The sequence below is a fragment of the Perognathus longimembris genome, chromosome 6, assembly GCF_023159225.1.
Source record: "Perognathus longimembris pacificus isolate PPM17 chromosome 6, ASM2315922v1, whole genome shotgun sequence".
Lineage (NCBI taxonomy): Eukaryota > Metazoa > Chordata > Mammalia > Rodentia > Heteromyidae > Perognathus > Perognathus longimembris.
In genome coordinates this window covers 7,935,955-7,952,069 of record NC_063166.1, presented here as the reverse complement: position 1 = coordinate 7,952,069, position 16,115 = coordinate 7,935,955, and the positions used below count along the sequence as shown (strand labels likewise).

At 60.0% G+C, this 16,115-nt stretch overlaps 1 protein-coding gene across 2 annotated transcripts in view; it reads right to left on the bottom strand.

Annotated features, from left to right (window-relative positions):
• Positions 1-12,778: 12,778 nt before the first annotated feature.
• Tfeb (transcription factor EB) overlaps positions 12,779-16,115 on the bottom strand; it is a 41,098-nt gene continuing 37,761 nt past the window's right edge. For both annotated transcript variants that reach the window (XM_048347782.1, XM_048347781.1), the window contains exons 8-9: positions 15,500-15,647; positions 12,779-13,786 (exon numbers count right to left, since the gene is read on the bottom strand). In XM_048347782.1, the coding sequence (XP_048203739.1) occupies positions 13,313-13,786; positions 15,500-15,647 (622 nt within the window). In that variant the 3' untranslated portion in view covers positions 12,779-13,312. The remainder of the gene's footprint in view (positions 13,787-15,499; positions 15,648-16,115) is intronic.

Below are 16,115 nucleotides of genomic sequence, written 5' to 3'. Positions count from 1 at the left end.
CAGGGCCGGCTGGGTTATGGCATCAGCAGGCAGTGCTCAGCCCGGTTGCCTGGCCCCAGGGACCAGGCCCTTCGCTCTCTGGGCGTCCGTTTCCCGTGTGCCCACCGGTGCCTAGGAGATTTCTTCAGCAGCCCTGAAGACTGAACCGAGGGCCTCACGTGGGCGAGGCACGGGCTCCACGGGCTGCGTCATGCCCGCAGGTCTTTTGGGTTGGATTTTGCTGTGTGCTGATTTGGGGGGACTTGGCCTCAGGGCCCGGGTGCCGTCCTTTAGCCTCTTCCCTGTGGCTAGCGCTCTACCGCTGGACACCCAGCTTCACGTCCTGCTTTTTGCTGGCTAATTGGAGATGAGATCGGAACCTCCATCCCCAGATCTCATCCTCCTGAGTAGCTAGGTTGGCAGTCACGAGCCACCCCGAGAGAGGCTGCCACAGAGGCAGGGCGTCCTCGGAGCCTCTCCTTGGCATTCCCGGTCCTCCTACCCGGAGCTGGGCACACTGAGCTTCGGGACACAGCCCCGACCCCGGCGCTGCCGGGATGGGGCAGCTCTGAGCACCGGCCTCCTGCTCCGTCCCGTTCCCAGGCCTGGCCAGCTCCCAAGGAGAAGAGTGGGCAGTGGGGGGTGCGGTGGGGGGGCAGGGGCGGCTCCCTGGGGGCTCCGAGCACTGCCACAGACCTGGGGGGGGGGCTGGGCAGAGACCAGGTGGTTTGCATTCTAACTGGGAATGCAGGGTGGTCCCCGTGCAGAGTGGGGACACAGGGGACAGAGCTGGCCCCCGGGGGGCGTCTGCGCTGCTGCTCTTTTCTGGGCTCTGGGGTTCCTGGGACAGGAGAGTGCTCTGCAATGGCCCCCGTGGTCACAGCCCAGGCAGTAGCTTCGTGGCTTTCTCCTGGCCCCATCGCCACCCCTCTATCCACATCTGGGTAATAACCAGGCGGGGAGAAGGGTGGGAAGAGGAAGTGTATCCAAACATTGCCCACCTGCCATCCACTCAGGGGCCCTATAGTAAAGGCCAGGGGAGGACTCTGATTGGCCCCGCCTGCCCTACGGCTCATTTCTGGGCCAATCACTGGACCAGGGGTGGGGGCTGTGATTGGCTAGGTCCAAGCCAGTGGCCAGGGAAGGTAGGTTGCTTGACTGTTCTCAGCAGAGCCGTGTAGCCGTGGGGGAAGAGCTCCTCAGAGAGGTTGGGGTGCTCGCGCTGTTACAAAAAAGGGGGCTGACAGATTAAAAGCACGGAAGTCACTGTAGGGCGCTGCTGTCACTGGGGAGTGCACTACAGGTGCCGGGTAGATGAGCCAGGCTGGAAATTTCCATGGGACACAGCTCCGGGTATGTGGCTAGGAAGCGTCAGGGAGGCTGGCCTCCACCTTGGAGGTTGGGATGGAGAGGGAGGCTCCTTCTCAGAGGCTCCAGACAGGTTGGAAATAAGAGTAAAAGGCAAATCCAGGTGCTTGTCACCCTCGCCACTTAGGAGGCTGAGATCTGAGGATCCCCGTTTGAGGCCAGTGCAGGCAGGAAAGTCTGAGAGGCTCTCATCTCCAATGAGCCACCAAAAAGCCAGAAGGATCCATGAGACTCAACGTGGTAGAGCGCTAGCCTTGAGCAAAAAGAAGCCAGAGAGAACAAACACGTCTAACTCAAGTGAGTTGACTCCCATCTCAGTGGGTGGGACTTCCCCATCTCAGTGGGTGGGACTTCCCCCAGGTGTTTGCCTTGCTAGTGCCAGGGTAGCAGGGATCCCCGAGGGTGGAGGGTTGTTACAGGAGGTCCCCACAATTCCTTCCAACCCAGACCTTCTAAGCCCCCCACCCTGACAAGGACAAGGGTGAACGTGGAGGGAAGGGAAGGGAGATGAAGACAAGGAGGCCAAGAGAAAGCCTGGCAGGCAGGCCTGTGGGCATTTGACCTTTGGTCCTTTCCAAGGTCACCGGGGCCCGGAGGCCCTCCCTCGGAGTCTCTGCCGAGCTGGGCAGCTCAGCCTTAATTAGGGGCCCGGCTAATGGCTCGGAAGATTGGCCAGTTCCAGGGACGCTGATAGATAGAGACCTAGGCGAGATTTATTTCTAATTATCTCATTTGTCTCCCCCCATTACTCTTTATGGCTGGGATTTATGGGACCATTAGGGGGGCCCGGCCAGGCCAGGGTGAGTGCCAGCCTTGAGACGCTTCATAATAATAACAATAATAACGCACACCCGGCCAGATTGATGGAGGATTTGCCTCCTTGCCCTCCTCATCCCTGTCCTTGGGTCCCCGGAGACCTGCTGCCCTTGCGTCTCTGTCCCAGGATCCTGGTCCTTGGCCACCTGTGGGGACTCGGCCACACCACCCTAGGCCTCTCTTATTAGCCCTTCTCTGGCGCCAGTAGCTGGGTAGCCACAAGTGGATCCAATTCAGCTCAAGAGGGGACAAAAGGGCTCCAGTGGCTCACCTTTGCCATCCCAGCTACTCAGAAGGCTCCCAGAGGCAAGTGTGAAACAAGAATACAAGTTCAAGTCCTATTGGAGCTGAACAACTGGTGACTCACGCTTGTAATCCCAGCTTCTCGTGAGGCTGAGATCTGAGGATCACAGTTCAAAGCCGGCCCCGGGAAGGAAAGCCTAGGAGACTCTTATCTCCAATCAACCACCAGAAAGCTAGAAGTTGCCCGGGGCTGGTAGCTCACGCCTGTAATCCTAGCTCCTTAGGAGGCCGAGATCTGAGGATCACAGTTCGAAGCCGGCCTGGGCAGAAAAGTCCCCATGAAACTCTTATCTCCAATGAACCATGCAAAAACTGGGAATGAAGCTGTGGATCGAGTGGTAGGGCACTAGCCTTGAGCACAAAGAGGCTCAGGCATGAGTTCAAACCCCACGACTGACCTTAAAAAAAGAAACCTAAGTAAAGCTGGGGCTCGGGACGGGAAGGAAAGGCAGCCCCAAAAGCAGGTGTGATCAGTGGGTCACCACGGAGCTCAGTCCAATGGGACGTGTCCCTCCCAGGGGCCTGTAGCAGTAAGTGACCTGGGGGGGGGGGGCGTTCCCAGGGGAGCCCATCCACTTCCTGGTCCTCAGCCTGCCTGGCTGCTGAGAAAGCTCTCAGCGACATCGGTGCTCCTCCCCCAGAGGACCGAGGGCCACCGGTCACCCGCAAGGAGGTGCTGAACCAGTCCCACCGCCACGCTGGCCCTGCGCAGGCACCAGGGCGCGCAGCAGTCACCATGGCCTCCTCTGCTTGCGTAACTCAGCGCCCTTCCAGAACCTTCCATGGCAACCCTCCCCGAAGGCTGCGGAGAAGCCCAGCTCGGGAGGGCTGCGGTTGCCCACGCTTCCGCTGCAGGCCACGTCCCGAGCCTCTCACGCCACCACGGGGGCTGGAAATCTGTGCGTCTCCTCCCGGGAAACCTGCTGGAGGGAGCCAGGTACCGAGCGACATGCCTGCCACCCAAGGGAGGAGGAGCTCAGGGGGTCACAGTTCAAGACCAAACCGCAAACAGAGGGGGGGAAAGAAAAACGGAGCAAGGGCTCATGCAGAGATTCCTTCAAGCAGCCTCCCGGAAGCTGCTGGAACGTCGGCTAACTTCCCACCGGTCACAGTCAGCTTCGAAGGAGGTGCGAATGGAGTCGTCCTTCCTCGTGACAGTATGCTCGGCCAACATTTCTATGTGGGTGTGGGTGGGGGGGATACTGGGGCTTGAACTCAGGAACTGGACACTGTCCTTAGCTTTGGCTGCTCAAGGCTGGGGCTCTACCACTCCAGCCATAACATCACTTGGGGCTTTCTGCAGGGCAACCGCAGAGGCACCATCATGTCAGATTTTCCTCCGGCAGCTGAGCTCACACAGATCCTCAGAGCTCAGCCTCCTGAGTAGCCAGGGTTACAGGCGTGAGCCACCGGCAAAGTTTCCACCATCATGGAGACGCGGAGAAGGCCGCGAGGAGAGGGCCATTCCCTCTCCCTCTTTCTAACTGACCCGGCCAGTTAGAACCGCAGACCCAGCTCCAGAGCAAGAACCATGATTGGTTTAAGCCAGCATGGTGGTCTTCCGCCCCTTGCCAGTGATTGGCCTTGGGACGGTCACGTGACACTATCCTGGCCAATGGCACACGAGGGACATTCTCATTCTGCTCTCAGTGTGGTCCACACATAAACTGGGACTATGAAGTGTACACATCTAAGAGGGTAAGACGACTCCCCAAATACTCCCGAGTAGGAAGAAAAACCGTGTCTGGATAGGGTGTGTTAACTCACACCTGTAATCCCAGCACATCTTAGAAGGTAAATAGCAGGAGGACCAAGGTTCAAGGCCAGGCCAGGCACAAAGTTCACAAGACCCTATGTCCACGCACAAGCCGGGCATGGCAGTGCACCTGCCATCCTTCCGCCTTACCAGAAGACAGGACGATGGTCCTCTAAGGCTGGCTGTGCAAAACAGCAAGACTGCCTGAAAAGTAACCTAGAGCAAAAGGGGCTGGAGGGGTGGCCTCAGTGACGGAGCACTGGCCTAGCCAGCACAGGAGCCTGAGTTCAAATCCCAGTACCCCCAAGAAGGAAGAAGGAAGAAGGCAATGTTTGTTTTTCGTCACATCTGTGCAACTGCCTTCAGCCAGCCTGGAACCTCCCTACCTCTGCACTTTCTGTTATCACACTGACTGCTTTAATTGGGTTTTCTGTTATTCGTAGCCAAAGCCAGCTGACTGGTCTGGGCATTGATTCTCCGGGAGAGGAAAGGACGGCTTGTCATCCAGTCTCCTCTGCCGCTGAGGAATCCACCGAGCTCCACACCTGCCAGGCTAGTGACAGAAATCCGCTGCAAACTAGCTTAAGCCCAAAAAGGAAGTGCTCGGCTCTCAGAGCTGGGAGCGGCACGCTGGTGTTGGGGGATGAGAGCTGGAGCTTCTGCCTCCCGAGATCAGGTGGGGAGTTGGGGGGTCAGGGCTGCCAGGACTTGCCCTCCTTCCCTCTGCCTCAGACACTCCATTGCGGGCTGACAGCGGAACCAGAGGCACCAATGACCTCCGGAGCAAAGTGGGCAGCGGGGCACTGGTGGCTCACGCCTGTCACCCTGGCTACTCTGGAGGCTGAGATCTGAGGATCACAGTTGCAAGGCAGCCCAGGCAGGAAAGGCTGGGAGACTCTTATCTCCACCAAACTACCAAAAAAAAAGCCAGGGGGCTGGGAAGGTGGCTTAGCAGTAGAGCGCTTGCCTAGCGTGCGTGAAGCCCTGGGTTCGATTCCTCAGCACCACATACACAGAAAAAGCTGGAAGTGGAGCTGTGGCTCAAGTGGCACTCTCTCTCTCTCTCTCTCTCTCTCTCTCTCTCTCTCTCTCTCTCTCTCTCTGAAGGTGTACTAGAGAAGCAAAATCACAATGTCCCTGTATCCTTACAGTGTTGGCCTGTGGTTTCTGGGTGCATGGAGCAGGGGGAGGTGGAGACACACTTGCTGGGGGCAGGGGGCTGGGGCGTGGGGTGGGGGAATGTGTGACTGTACCACCCGGATTACTTTCTGGGCAAAGCTCTCCCCCCCCCCCACCCCAGCAGAGCAAAACTTAAATGTTATGATCACATAATTCTTCCCCCAGTTTCTTGCTGGTGGAATTACTGGCCAATAATTATCTAGCAAATTAAAGAATCTACCAGGACCCCAATTAGGCACCTGAGGACATAATTGGTCCCTAATTAGAAAACGTTGTCAAACGGGAACAATTATCTCCGTTTCCTTCGCCCCTTCCTCCCGCCAAATCCCTTGGCTTCTCCTCCCCCACTGGCCTCTCGTGCTCCCCCTGCTGGGGGAGGGCAGAGTGGCACCTCCGTGCCCACCACCTAGACCAGACTTTGTCTTCTAGCTCTTTCTCTGGACCCAGGCCGGGCTCTGACATCCATGGTGTCAGAAATGACCGCCGAGCCACACCCAGGAGGATGCCCTTGAGAGATCCCATCCACACCCAGGGAGAGCTTCCACTGTCAAGAGCCCAGAATGGCCTTCCTGCCCACTCGAGCGGGGGGGGGGGGGGGGGCGGGGGGGAAACGCCAGAGGCATCGCCTCTATCTGCTTTGTTTTCCGGGTTTCTCTGAACTTGGGGGCGTTGCTTCTGAGCCAAGGGGTCAGGGAGCGGATGTTTGGATCTGCAAGTGTGGAGAAGTGGAAAGGCTCAGAAACGAGGGCGGGAGGTCCAAGGTGGCATCTTGCGTGGTGTGGCCCGTCATTGGGGTGGGTGGAGACCCTGATCCCTGACGCCCCACGAGGGCTGTGGCCTTCAGCTAGGACCGGGGGCTGAGGGCAGAGGGGGCAGGTGGGATCCGTGCTGAGCCGACCCTGACGGCGGCCAGGAGGTGGAGGCCGGAGCTCAGTCCCACCTGGAGCCTCGGCCCCCAGAGCTGACCAGATGCACTTCAAAGTCCACCGGCCGAGTAGCAGCCGTCCTTCATTTTCCAGAAATTTCCAGCAGGAGGGTCTTTCAGGCTTGTCTGAAGAGGGGACTAATTAAGCCTGAATTGACACAGCACTAATTAACTTCTTAATTACATGGAACCACATGATTAGCCACGCAGCAGACACTAATTGTTCATTAGGAAGCGGCGTCCCTTCCCCCTCCCCTTCCCCAGGCCCCAGCAGCCGAGGCACCTGTGGGGACCAAGGCCGCCAGCCAGCCACAGTGCCTGGCACTGCCCTGGCCTGGAGCCAGCTGCCCTTCCAGAAGGATCATGCCAGCGCAGACGCCACCAAGGAGCTCCAAAGGAATATGCGTCTGGTTTTCCTTTGGTCCATTGTGGGGCTTGAACTCAAGGCCTAGACGCTGTCCCGGCGCTCTTTTGCTCAAGGCGAGCGCCCTAGCACTTTGAGCCACAGCTCCGCTTCCGGTTCTCGGGTGGGTCACTGGAGAGGACAGTCTCTCGGGAACGTTTCTGTCCCGGCCGGCTTCTAAGTGCGATCCTCGAGTCGCAGCCTCCGGAGCAGCTGGGATGACAGGCGTGAGCTAAACTTGATTTGCCAGTGGCTGATAGTTTCTGCCTCGATGGTTTGTGCCCTCCCCATTGTAAGTGGGGGAGCAGCTGTACTAATGACTTCTACCACGGCGGGGGGGGGGGGGGCCCAGGCTGCCTCAATCTGCCTCCCTCAAGCCCCCTCCCCACCCAGCCAGGGCTGCAGACTCTACTCTACGGCCCTGGTGGGATTTGAGGGGCGACTCAGCTGGGCGTGGAAGAGGAGGCCCTAGCTTGGAAAGTTGGCATCCCCAGCCCCCTACACGGCCAGCTTTCCCTCTGGCCTGTCCTGGCCCCCTGAGGGAGGGGAGCCCCCCCCCCCCCCAGCAATGACCCGCTCCCCTTCCCAGAGGATCTTTCTCCCCAGCCACCCGGCCAGGCCCTGACTCGTTGAGCCCTCCCTGTGGAGATACACGGATGATCCCACGTGACAGAGGGGGAAACTGAGGCAGGGGTAAGCACCGCCAAGAAGCGACGGAGTTGGCCCAGAACTCAGGCAGCCAAATGCCCGCATCCGTGCTTTGGAGCCCTACCGCCATGCTTAGGATGGACCCATGCGGTGGGTGGGGCAGGATACGGGGCCACCTCGGGCCGGGGACCCCGCGAGGTGTCTGCCGCCACCCGTGCCGTGGCATAGGTGCCTCACGTGCGCCGCGTGTGCGGTCACGTGTGCAAGGGCTCGCAGGGCAGCGGTGCACAAGTGTGTGTGCAAACGTGTTGCCCTCCTTTGTGGGGCAGTGTCAGGTGTCCTGCTGCTTTAACAACAGTGAGGGCAGGGGGGGGGGGTTCTGTCCCCGCCAGAAAGAGAGCGAGAAGCAAACAAAAGAACGAGAGGCGAAGGCGCCGGGCAGGGGCCGCTCGGGGCTTCTCCACGACGCTCTGCACACGAGGGAGCCTCCCGTGATCTGAGAGCACGCGTGTGACCGTACACGTGTGTGTACACGTCAGTGTGCGTGTGCCCGGTACCCTAGGTGGACTTTTGCAGTTTATCTGTGTGTGGTGGGGGTGTGCACAGAGGATATCTGTGAGCAGTATGTGACAAACACCCGGGCGTGCACGCGCGCGCGTGTGTGTGTGTGTGCGCGCGCGCGCGCAGGACGGTGCAGGAGGCAAGGTAGGGGTGGAAAGAAAACAGACCTGAATTCCAGCCCTGCCTCTGTCCCTCCCCAGCAATGGGATCTGGGCCCCGATGCTGGATGTTTCTGCAACATCAAATGAAAAAAAAAAAAATGTTACCTGCGGGCGGGTGCTGGTGACTCAGAAAGACTCTGCGAGCTGAGGACTGCGGTTCAAAGCCAGCCTGGGCTCTGAAGGCCTGTGAGATGCTCGTGGCCAATTCACCGTCCCCAGGCTGGACGCGGAGCCGCGGGTCGGGGGGTGGAGGGCCCGCCTTGCAGCGCGGGGTCCTGAGTTCATGATCCCCTTCCCTGACCAAAGCAGAGGCGCCGAGGCCAGGGCTGCATGGGGCACTTGCGGCCGTGTGCGCAGTAGGTGTGCAAGCCACACAGGGCAAGCACGCAGAGCTGCCAGTGTGTCCACAGGAGGTTCTGGGGAGAGGGGGCGTGCCCAGGCTGTGGGGGTGAGAATGGGGGGGAGCTGGGGGGGGGTCCACAGCAGCTTCACGAGGCGTGTGAGCCTCTTACATGCGGTGTTTGGGGGGGGGGACTCATTCTAGGTGGGGCTGGAAGTGGAGATGCCTGGCTGGAAGGGGGGGGCGAGGGGGAGGGGGGAGGGCTATCTCTGGCTGTCAGTCCTGCTGCGGATGGAGGGGGCGCCCCCCTCTGATGGTGATTGAGCCCCTGCTCTCCCACCAGGCCTGCCAAAATACATGGAGACAGGGTGTAATTACCGGCACTTACCGTGGCCATTACCCCCCTCGCAGCCGCGCGTGACACACGACCCGTCAGAGCGGCGTGCGCGCCATTAAGGGGCCTCATTAGCATCCCGGCTCAGAAGCAAAATTACCCTCGCTGCTCATTTCAAGATGTCATCAATTTTAATTTAGGGCCCAAAGATAGTACAATGGGAAGGCCCTCCCCGGCCTTCGCTGGAGGAGAGGAGCGGGTGGGGGAGGGGTGGGGAGGGCGGGGGGGGCGGGGGAGGGGGCATCCAGGCCGGTGAGGGATGGAGGCAGGCAGTGGGGAAGGGCAGAATGCGCAGAGATGGGAGGAAAATAGCCATTGCCTCCCCCAAAATGGCCCCGAGGCAGGGTCTCCGCCCACACTCACTGGAGAAGGGGAGAATCACCAGGGACCCGAGGGGGGACCGGAGGCTCACCACCTCTTGAGTCATATGGAGGTTAGATGGTTCTAGAAAGGCTCCTCTGACTTGAGGAGGTACGTTTTGCCATCTCTATTACAGGTGAGGAAACTGAGGCCCAGGGAGGCCTCAGAGAGGCACAGCCCACTTTTATTATTTTATTTTACTTATTCAGTATTTGTGTGTGTGTGTGTGTGTGTGTGTGTGTGTGTGACACAATCTCACTATGTAGCCTGGGCTGGCCTCAAACCCTCCTACCTCAGCCTCCTGAGTGCTGGGTGACGGGCAGGCTCCCCAAGATGGGCACCGGAGCCCGTCTGTGTCCTTCAGCTGCTCCCAGCCTTCCTGGGTTCAACAAGGATGGCATGCCGGGCACCCGCAGGGCTCATCCCTGTGTCCTGGGCCTGGACCTCTCCCTGCTCCCCCTCACAGGCTGCTCCCCTCCGGCCAGCCTACTCTAGGGCCCCTCAGCTCAAGGTCACCTGTGCCTGTGTCCCCTGCCCGTCTCTGCTGGCGCCAGCCACGGTCACGGAGGTTTGTCCAGTGAATGCAGGGCTCGGGATGGGAACAAAGGAAGCAGCGGGTGAAAGCGCCTCTCCTGAGCCCCGGCCGGGTCCCTCCTGGGGCTCCGCTGGGCCTGCGACCAATAGCCTGGGGCGTTTGAATATTCTGGGGTGAACCAGGGTAGCTCACACCCTGAACTAGCTGTTTCCCCCAGCAGGATTTGGTGGGGGGGGGGGACCCCACCATCAGTCCTCTGGTCAGTGGGAGGGTTGTTGTCCCGGGCCTGGCTCGTGGGCAGGTGGGTGGGGCCCCTCTCTTCTAGATATTTCCAGTAGGCTATCGCGATCCCTGCGGGAGCCGTAGGGCCTCAGTTTCCCCGCTTGTAAAGGAGGCCACAGCCCACATCTTGGTTCTCTGGGCCCCTGTGGTGTGAGGCTTGGTGACAAGGCAGTGGGCGGTGGTGGAGGGGCCGGGCCTGGGGGGCTCAGGCCACGCAATCACCACGTCGGCCACAGCCCGCATGGCCGCGGGGGAGAGGGGAGCCGACGGCCGCACCCCGGCCCCTGACGGCGTCCGCACGGCGGCGGCACGCAGAAGACAGATCGCTCCTTTAATCACTCTGGAAAAGAACCCCAAGCCGATATAATATTATAATTAATTAATTCACTAAAAAGGTATTAAATTCCTCTCCCCCCTGTGGATATTATCTGAATTCATTGACCTTTAGAAAAATCACCCTCTAATTGTAACCAGGTCCGAAAGCATTTGCAGCCTGTCCCTTTTACATTAATAATATCTTCCCGGACCCGGCTCTGGCTGCTTAAATATTGTATAAATTCCACTGCCCCCTCAGAAAAAGAGAGAGCAAAGAAAAAAGATGAGCTGGAGGAGACGGGGAGGAGGATGGAAGCTGGGGGGGGTGGGGCTGGGGGCCGGGGAGCCGGGGGTGGACAGGAGCCTTCTCTCGAGCTGCTCTTCTGACCTGGTGGGGGAGGGGAGGGCAGGGCAGGAGGCACAGGTTGGAAGAACATCGGAGTGTGTGTGTGTGTGTGTGTGTGTGTGTGTGTGTGTCCATGTCTCAGACTCTCTTCTTAAATAGTATAGGAAGAATGGAAGAATCTGACTTAAAAGAGGAGGCTGTGAAGCTTGGCACCGGAGGCCCACGGCTGTAATCCTAGCTACTCAGGAGGCTGAGAGCTGAGGGGATCGCAGTTCAAAGCCAGCCCAGGCAGGAAAGTCTGTGAGACTCTTCAGTTAACCACCAGAAAGCCAGAGTGTGGCTCATGTGGTAGGACACCAGTCCTGAGCAAAAGAGCTCAGGGACAGCTCGCTGCAGGCCCAAGTCCAGCACACACCACACACACACACACACACACACACACACACACACACACACACACACACACACAGAGGAGGCAGCAATGTAGTGCCAAACATGTCTTCTCCTGCCTAACCAGGTTCCCTGTGCAAGACCCCATGCCATTTGTGCCCCCAGGACTCAGGGGCACCCCCATGAAGAGCCTGGACGGGCCACTCCTGCCTTAGTAAGCATTCTCCCATGGAGGTGCTGCCCACTGCACCGACTGCGGAGACGGAGAATTCGTTCTTATTTAACACGCGTCAGCCCTACCCAAGGCGATGATGCCACAGACCAGTCCCAGACAGCTCCCTTCCCAGTAGCCTGTTGGCGTGCAGGAGACGGCACTAGGGTGGGCCTTAGCCAAATGCTAGTTCCCCGGGCAGAGTGGCAGCCACCCAGGCAGACAGCCCGGAATGGGGAGCCCGCTTCCTCCCGGCCGGGGCCTGACCTCGGGCGCCCCCCTGTGGACAGAACCCCACTCACACCCGCACTCTGCACTGTCATCCAGACCCGCCGGGCAGACAGTTAGGGGAGGCAGGGGCAACCCTCCACCCCACTGAGCCTATCACCAAGGTGAAAGGGAGGCCAAGAAGGGCAGCAAGAATCCCTCGCTGCAGAGATCGGGGACACCCGACCCCTCCGCACTGCCCAGGCCGGGATGGGCAGGAATCCTGCCAGCCAGGGCTTGCCCTAGGCGGACTCAGGGGACGGGCTTCCCAGGCAGGGGGCTGGGACCAGGCTCAGGCTCTACAAGGTCATCCAGGACTCCATCTGACCTTGACATTAATCCCGCAGCCTCAGCCTAGCAGGCCAGCCCAGTACCATGGCACCCACGGCACGTCTAATTCCTCCAGCGGCGATTCCATCTTCCGCTCTGCGCAGACAATCGCCCTCTTCGCCATTTTCATCCCAAGAATCATTTTTTTAAATCATTAGACCTCTTTAGCCTCTCGAGGTCCGATAGAAGGGGGAGCCATTTTGGTCTCCCCTGGCAGAAACTTGAACGTCGGGAGGGACGTGGGCCAAGCTGAGAGATCTTCTCCCCTTCCTGCTAGTGAACTGGGGCTCAGCCGCCACCCGGCCCCTGCAGCCCCAAACCCATTTGCCCATCCTGAGAGGAATCCCAGCCTCCCGGAACCTTGGAGGCAGCGATCTGTTCCGTTCTCACTGCCCTGCCCTTGACTCCCACCATATCCTGTGCACCAATCTCCTTCAAACTAGAGGGGGGGCCTCCCCCAAACCCAAAGCCCAGCCCAGCCATCCGGGAAGCCTGTCCTGCCCCAGGCCCCCAGTGGGAGAGGCGGGCCACCACACCCAGCTCGGGTGGGTATCTCCAGAAGGGAAAGAAGTCACTGGAACCGGGCAGGGGGCCATCTGGCCACGGTGCCCCAGGGGAGCTGCTCAGGCGGCCCCCACCCCACATCAACCTCCCTCTCTCAGGCCCAGCGGCAGGCATGAACCAGTGTGACTACAGCGCCATCTTGTGGCTTCAAGGAGACACCACGCCCCCCCCAAGCCAACATCCTCCAACTAAGGCTGCTTCTCTAAGGACAGTGCTGGAGAATTGGGGTTCCTCCTCTGTACCCCCTCCCAATCCTCCTCAATGAACATCTGGAGCCCGAGCCCAGGAAGGGGCTCACGGGTGATCTACCCAGTGCCAGCCCACTGCAGACACAGGACAAGCAGGTACAAAGCACAGTGTTTACTAAAGGCACAAAGTGGGGGGTCAGAGGGGAGCTGCTCTTCTGCAGAGGTCCCGGTCCCGCACTCAACCCCAACCCAAATCCCTCACACCACCCAGGGGAGAGCTGTTAGCACCAAAGGGGGGCGGGGGGAGTACCAGGCGGGGGGCAGGCTTGGTGTCACCCTTGGAAGGCAAGCCTGGGCACCTCCAGACCAGCTGTCCGCGAGGGCGCTTCTGAAACCCCTTGTGGAAGGGGCTCAGGCGCCGAAGATGGGCTCTCCCAGCCTGCCCCAGCCCCCCACTTCCCTGTCATTTCACCTCCTGAAGTTGGGGCTGCAAGCCAGTTCCCAGCCAGCCCCACGGACAGGGTGACCCCCGAGGGGGCGCGGAGCCCGGGGCTGCCAGAAGGCAGGAAGAAGATGGCTACTTCACACACGGGTGCAGCCGGGAGGGAGGGAGGGAGGGAGGGGGTGCCCGGCCCTCCCGCCCCCCCCCAGGTCCACTGGGCCCCGGCGGAGGGGGGGGGGGGGGCCTGCGTCACAGCACGTCCCCCTCCTCCATGCTGAAGCTGCTCCGGCGGCTGCTGGCTTTGGAGGCCTCGGGCGACATGGTGGAGAAGAGGGGGTCGGAGGCCAGCGGGAGCAGCGAGTCGTCCAGGAGCATGAGGTCCAGATCTTTCTTGGACAGGCTGGGGAAGGGGGAGCTGCGCTCGGGCCCCAGGGGGTCGGGGTAGGCCGCGGGCCCCTCGTCGCCCCCACCCCCGAAGCCCAGGCTGTGGCTGAAGTCCAGGTGAGGAAATGGGGACTCGGGCTGGGCTGGCGGGGGCAGCGGGGCCTGCGGGGGCAGGGCCGGCGGCGGCTCGGGGACGTCGGCCCCCAGCATCGGCGTGTCCCCCGGGCCCTCTTCGCCGGGTAGCTCCTGCTTCACCACCTGCTGGGCCAGCTCGGCCATGTTCATCCCGGACGGGGAGGTGGTGGGAAGGCCGTGCACTCTGGCCTGCATCTCCAGCTCCTGCGGGGGGGCGGGGGGGGGGATGGACCACTAGGTCACCATGGCACCCGGCCACCCCACCGCCCCCTCCCCCAGCCGCTCCCCGCGTGAGCCCCCGACCACAGAAGTGTCGGCTGAAGAGGGCAGCGGTGTCTAGACCAGCACCACCCCACGCTGCTGCAAGTCTCGACTCATCGGAGGCCATGAAACCACCCAAGTGGCTGGCCCGAGCTCGCTCTCGGGGCTCTGACTGGAGCCAGACTTGCCTAGACTAGGTCGGGACAGGAACCACCAAAAGCACGGCCGCTAGGAAGGGCGACTTCTTGGCGAGGCTTCCGTCGTTCACCCTGAGCATGCCCGTGTGTGCTGGATTTTAATGTCCATTATATTCCCCACCACGAGAAACAGACGCTGAAAAGCCACGGTCCAACCGTCTGAACTCAGGGCCTGAAAGGTGTCCCCTAGCGTTTTTGCTCCACTAAGCGAGTGCTTCACCACTTGAGCCACAGGTGCACTGCTGGCTTTTTGGTAGTCAATTAAAGAGGCTCAGAGACTTTCCTGCTGGGGTTGGCTTTGAACCGTGATCCTCAGATCTTAGCGTTTTGAATAGTTAGAATTATAGGCCACAGGCCTCCCAATCTCCCTTTTGACCAAGGCTGGTACTTTACCCCTGGAGCCAACACACACCTCTATTTCCTACGTTTTGCTGACTAAATGTAAGTAAGGGTCTCTTGAATGTATCTGCCTGGGCTGACTCTGAAACTCGGTCCTCAGATTGCAGCCTCCTGAGTAGCAGGATTATAGGTGTGTGTCACAGGCCTGGCTCCAATCTTTTTTTTTTTGGCAGTCATGGGCTGTCTCTGGGCTTTTTCACTCCAGGCTAGGCTATAGCCTAGGCTATAGCTATACCACTTTGAGCCACAGCTACACTTCTGGTTTTCTGGTGATTAATTGGAGAAAAAAGACTTTTTCCTGCGGGGCTGCCTTTGAACCATGTATTTGAAAATACATGAGCTCAGCTTCCTGAGTAGCTAGGATTGCAGGCGTGAGCCACCAGCACCGGCTCTAATCATTCTTTCTTTCTTTCTTTCTTTTTTTTTGCCAGTCCTGGGGCTTGGACTCAGGGCCTGAGCACTGTCCCTGGCTTCTTTTTGCTCAAGGCTAGCACTCTGCCACTTGAGCCACAGCGCCACTTTTGGCTTTTTCTATATATGTGGTGCTGAGGAATCGAACCCAGGGCTTCATGTATGCAAGGTGAGCACTCTACCACTAGGTCACGCTTCCAGCCCCTCCAATCATTCTTGTACAGAAGACTAGCCAAGGGGATGGGAGTATGCAGACGCAGAGCCAGGGCCTGAACCTCCGGCCAGTGTGCTGGGCCTCCCAACCCCTGGCTCTTTACTTTGCCCCGTGGTAATTCCCCATTCCCACTGCCTCCCACAAAACCCATCCAGCTCTCTATGTCCAGGCACCTAGGAGCTTTGTGTCCTCCTGCCCCCCGAGGTCCAGGGCAACAGGGGCTTGGCACTGGCAAGAAGTGACACGTGACCTGGGGCGTCTGCTCTGAATGTGCCCGCCACATGAGCTCGGGCTGCAGAATGAGGCTCCAGAGCAGAATCCGCAGCCGGTAGGTGTCGCTTCAAGGGAGCCTAACGCCCTGACTGGGGCACCTCCCTTCCTCCTGGCCCAGGCCCAGGCCCAGAGCTCCCGGGAAGTTCAAGTTCAGGGCCAGACCTGGATGCGTAGCCAGAGCTGCTTGTTGGTCATCTCCAGGCGCCGAGAATGGTTCTCGAGCTCGCGGGACTTCTGCAGGTCCTTCTGCATCCTCCGGATGTAATCCACCGAGGCCTTCAGGATGGTGCCTTTGTTCCAGCGCACGTCCCTGCCATCGCGCCCACCCCAAGTCAGAGCTGGGTGTCCCCGGGGGTGGGGAGGGGGGCTGCTCCTCCAGCCTGGCCACCGCTCCTAGCCCTGGCCGAGGAGGCTGCTCCCAGACCACGGCCCACCTGAACCCTCAGAACCAAGCCAGCGAGGGCAACTCCTGGCCAAGGCCTCTCCTGCCTCTCGTCCCTCCTGCTCCACCTTCCTCGCCCTCCCTCCGGGCAGTGCCTCCCCCAGGAAGCCTCCCTACACCACAGCCTTGGCTTGCCCCGCTACGAAGCTCGCAGGTCCTGCCTGAGCTCCCCTGAGTTAGCCCAGGGAGAGCCCTCTCCTCTCCACCCGATGACAAGCTCCAGGAAGCAATGCTAGGGCTGGGAATGTGGCCTAGTGGTAGAGTGCTAGCCTCGCACACAAGAAGCCCTGGGTTCGATTCCTCAGCGCCACATATATAGAAAAAGCCGGAAGTGGC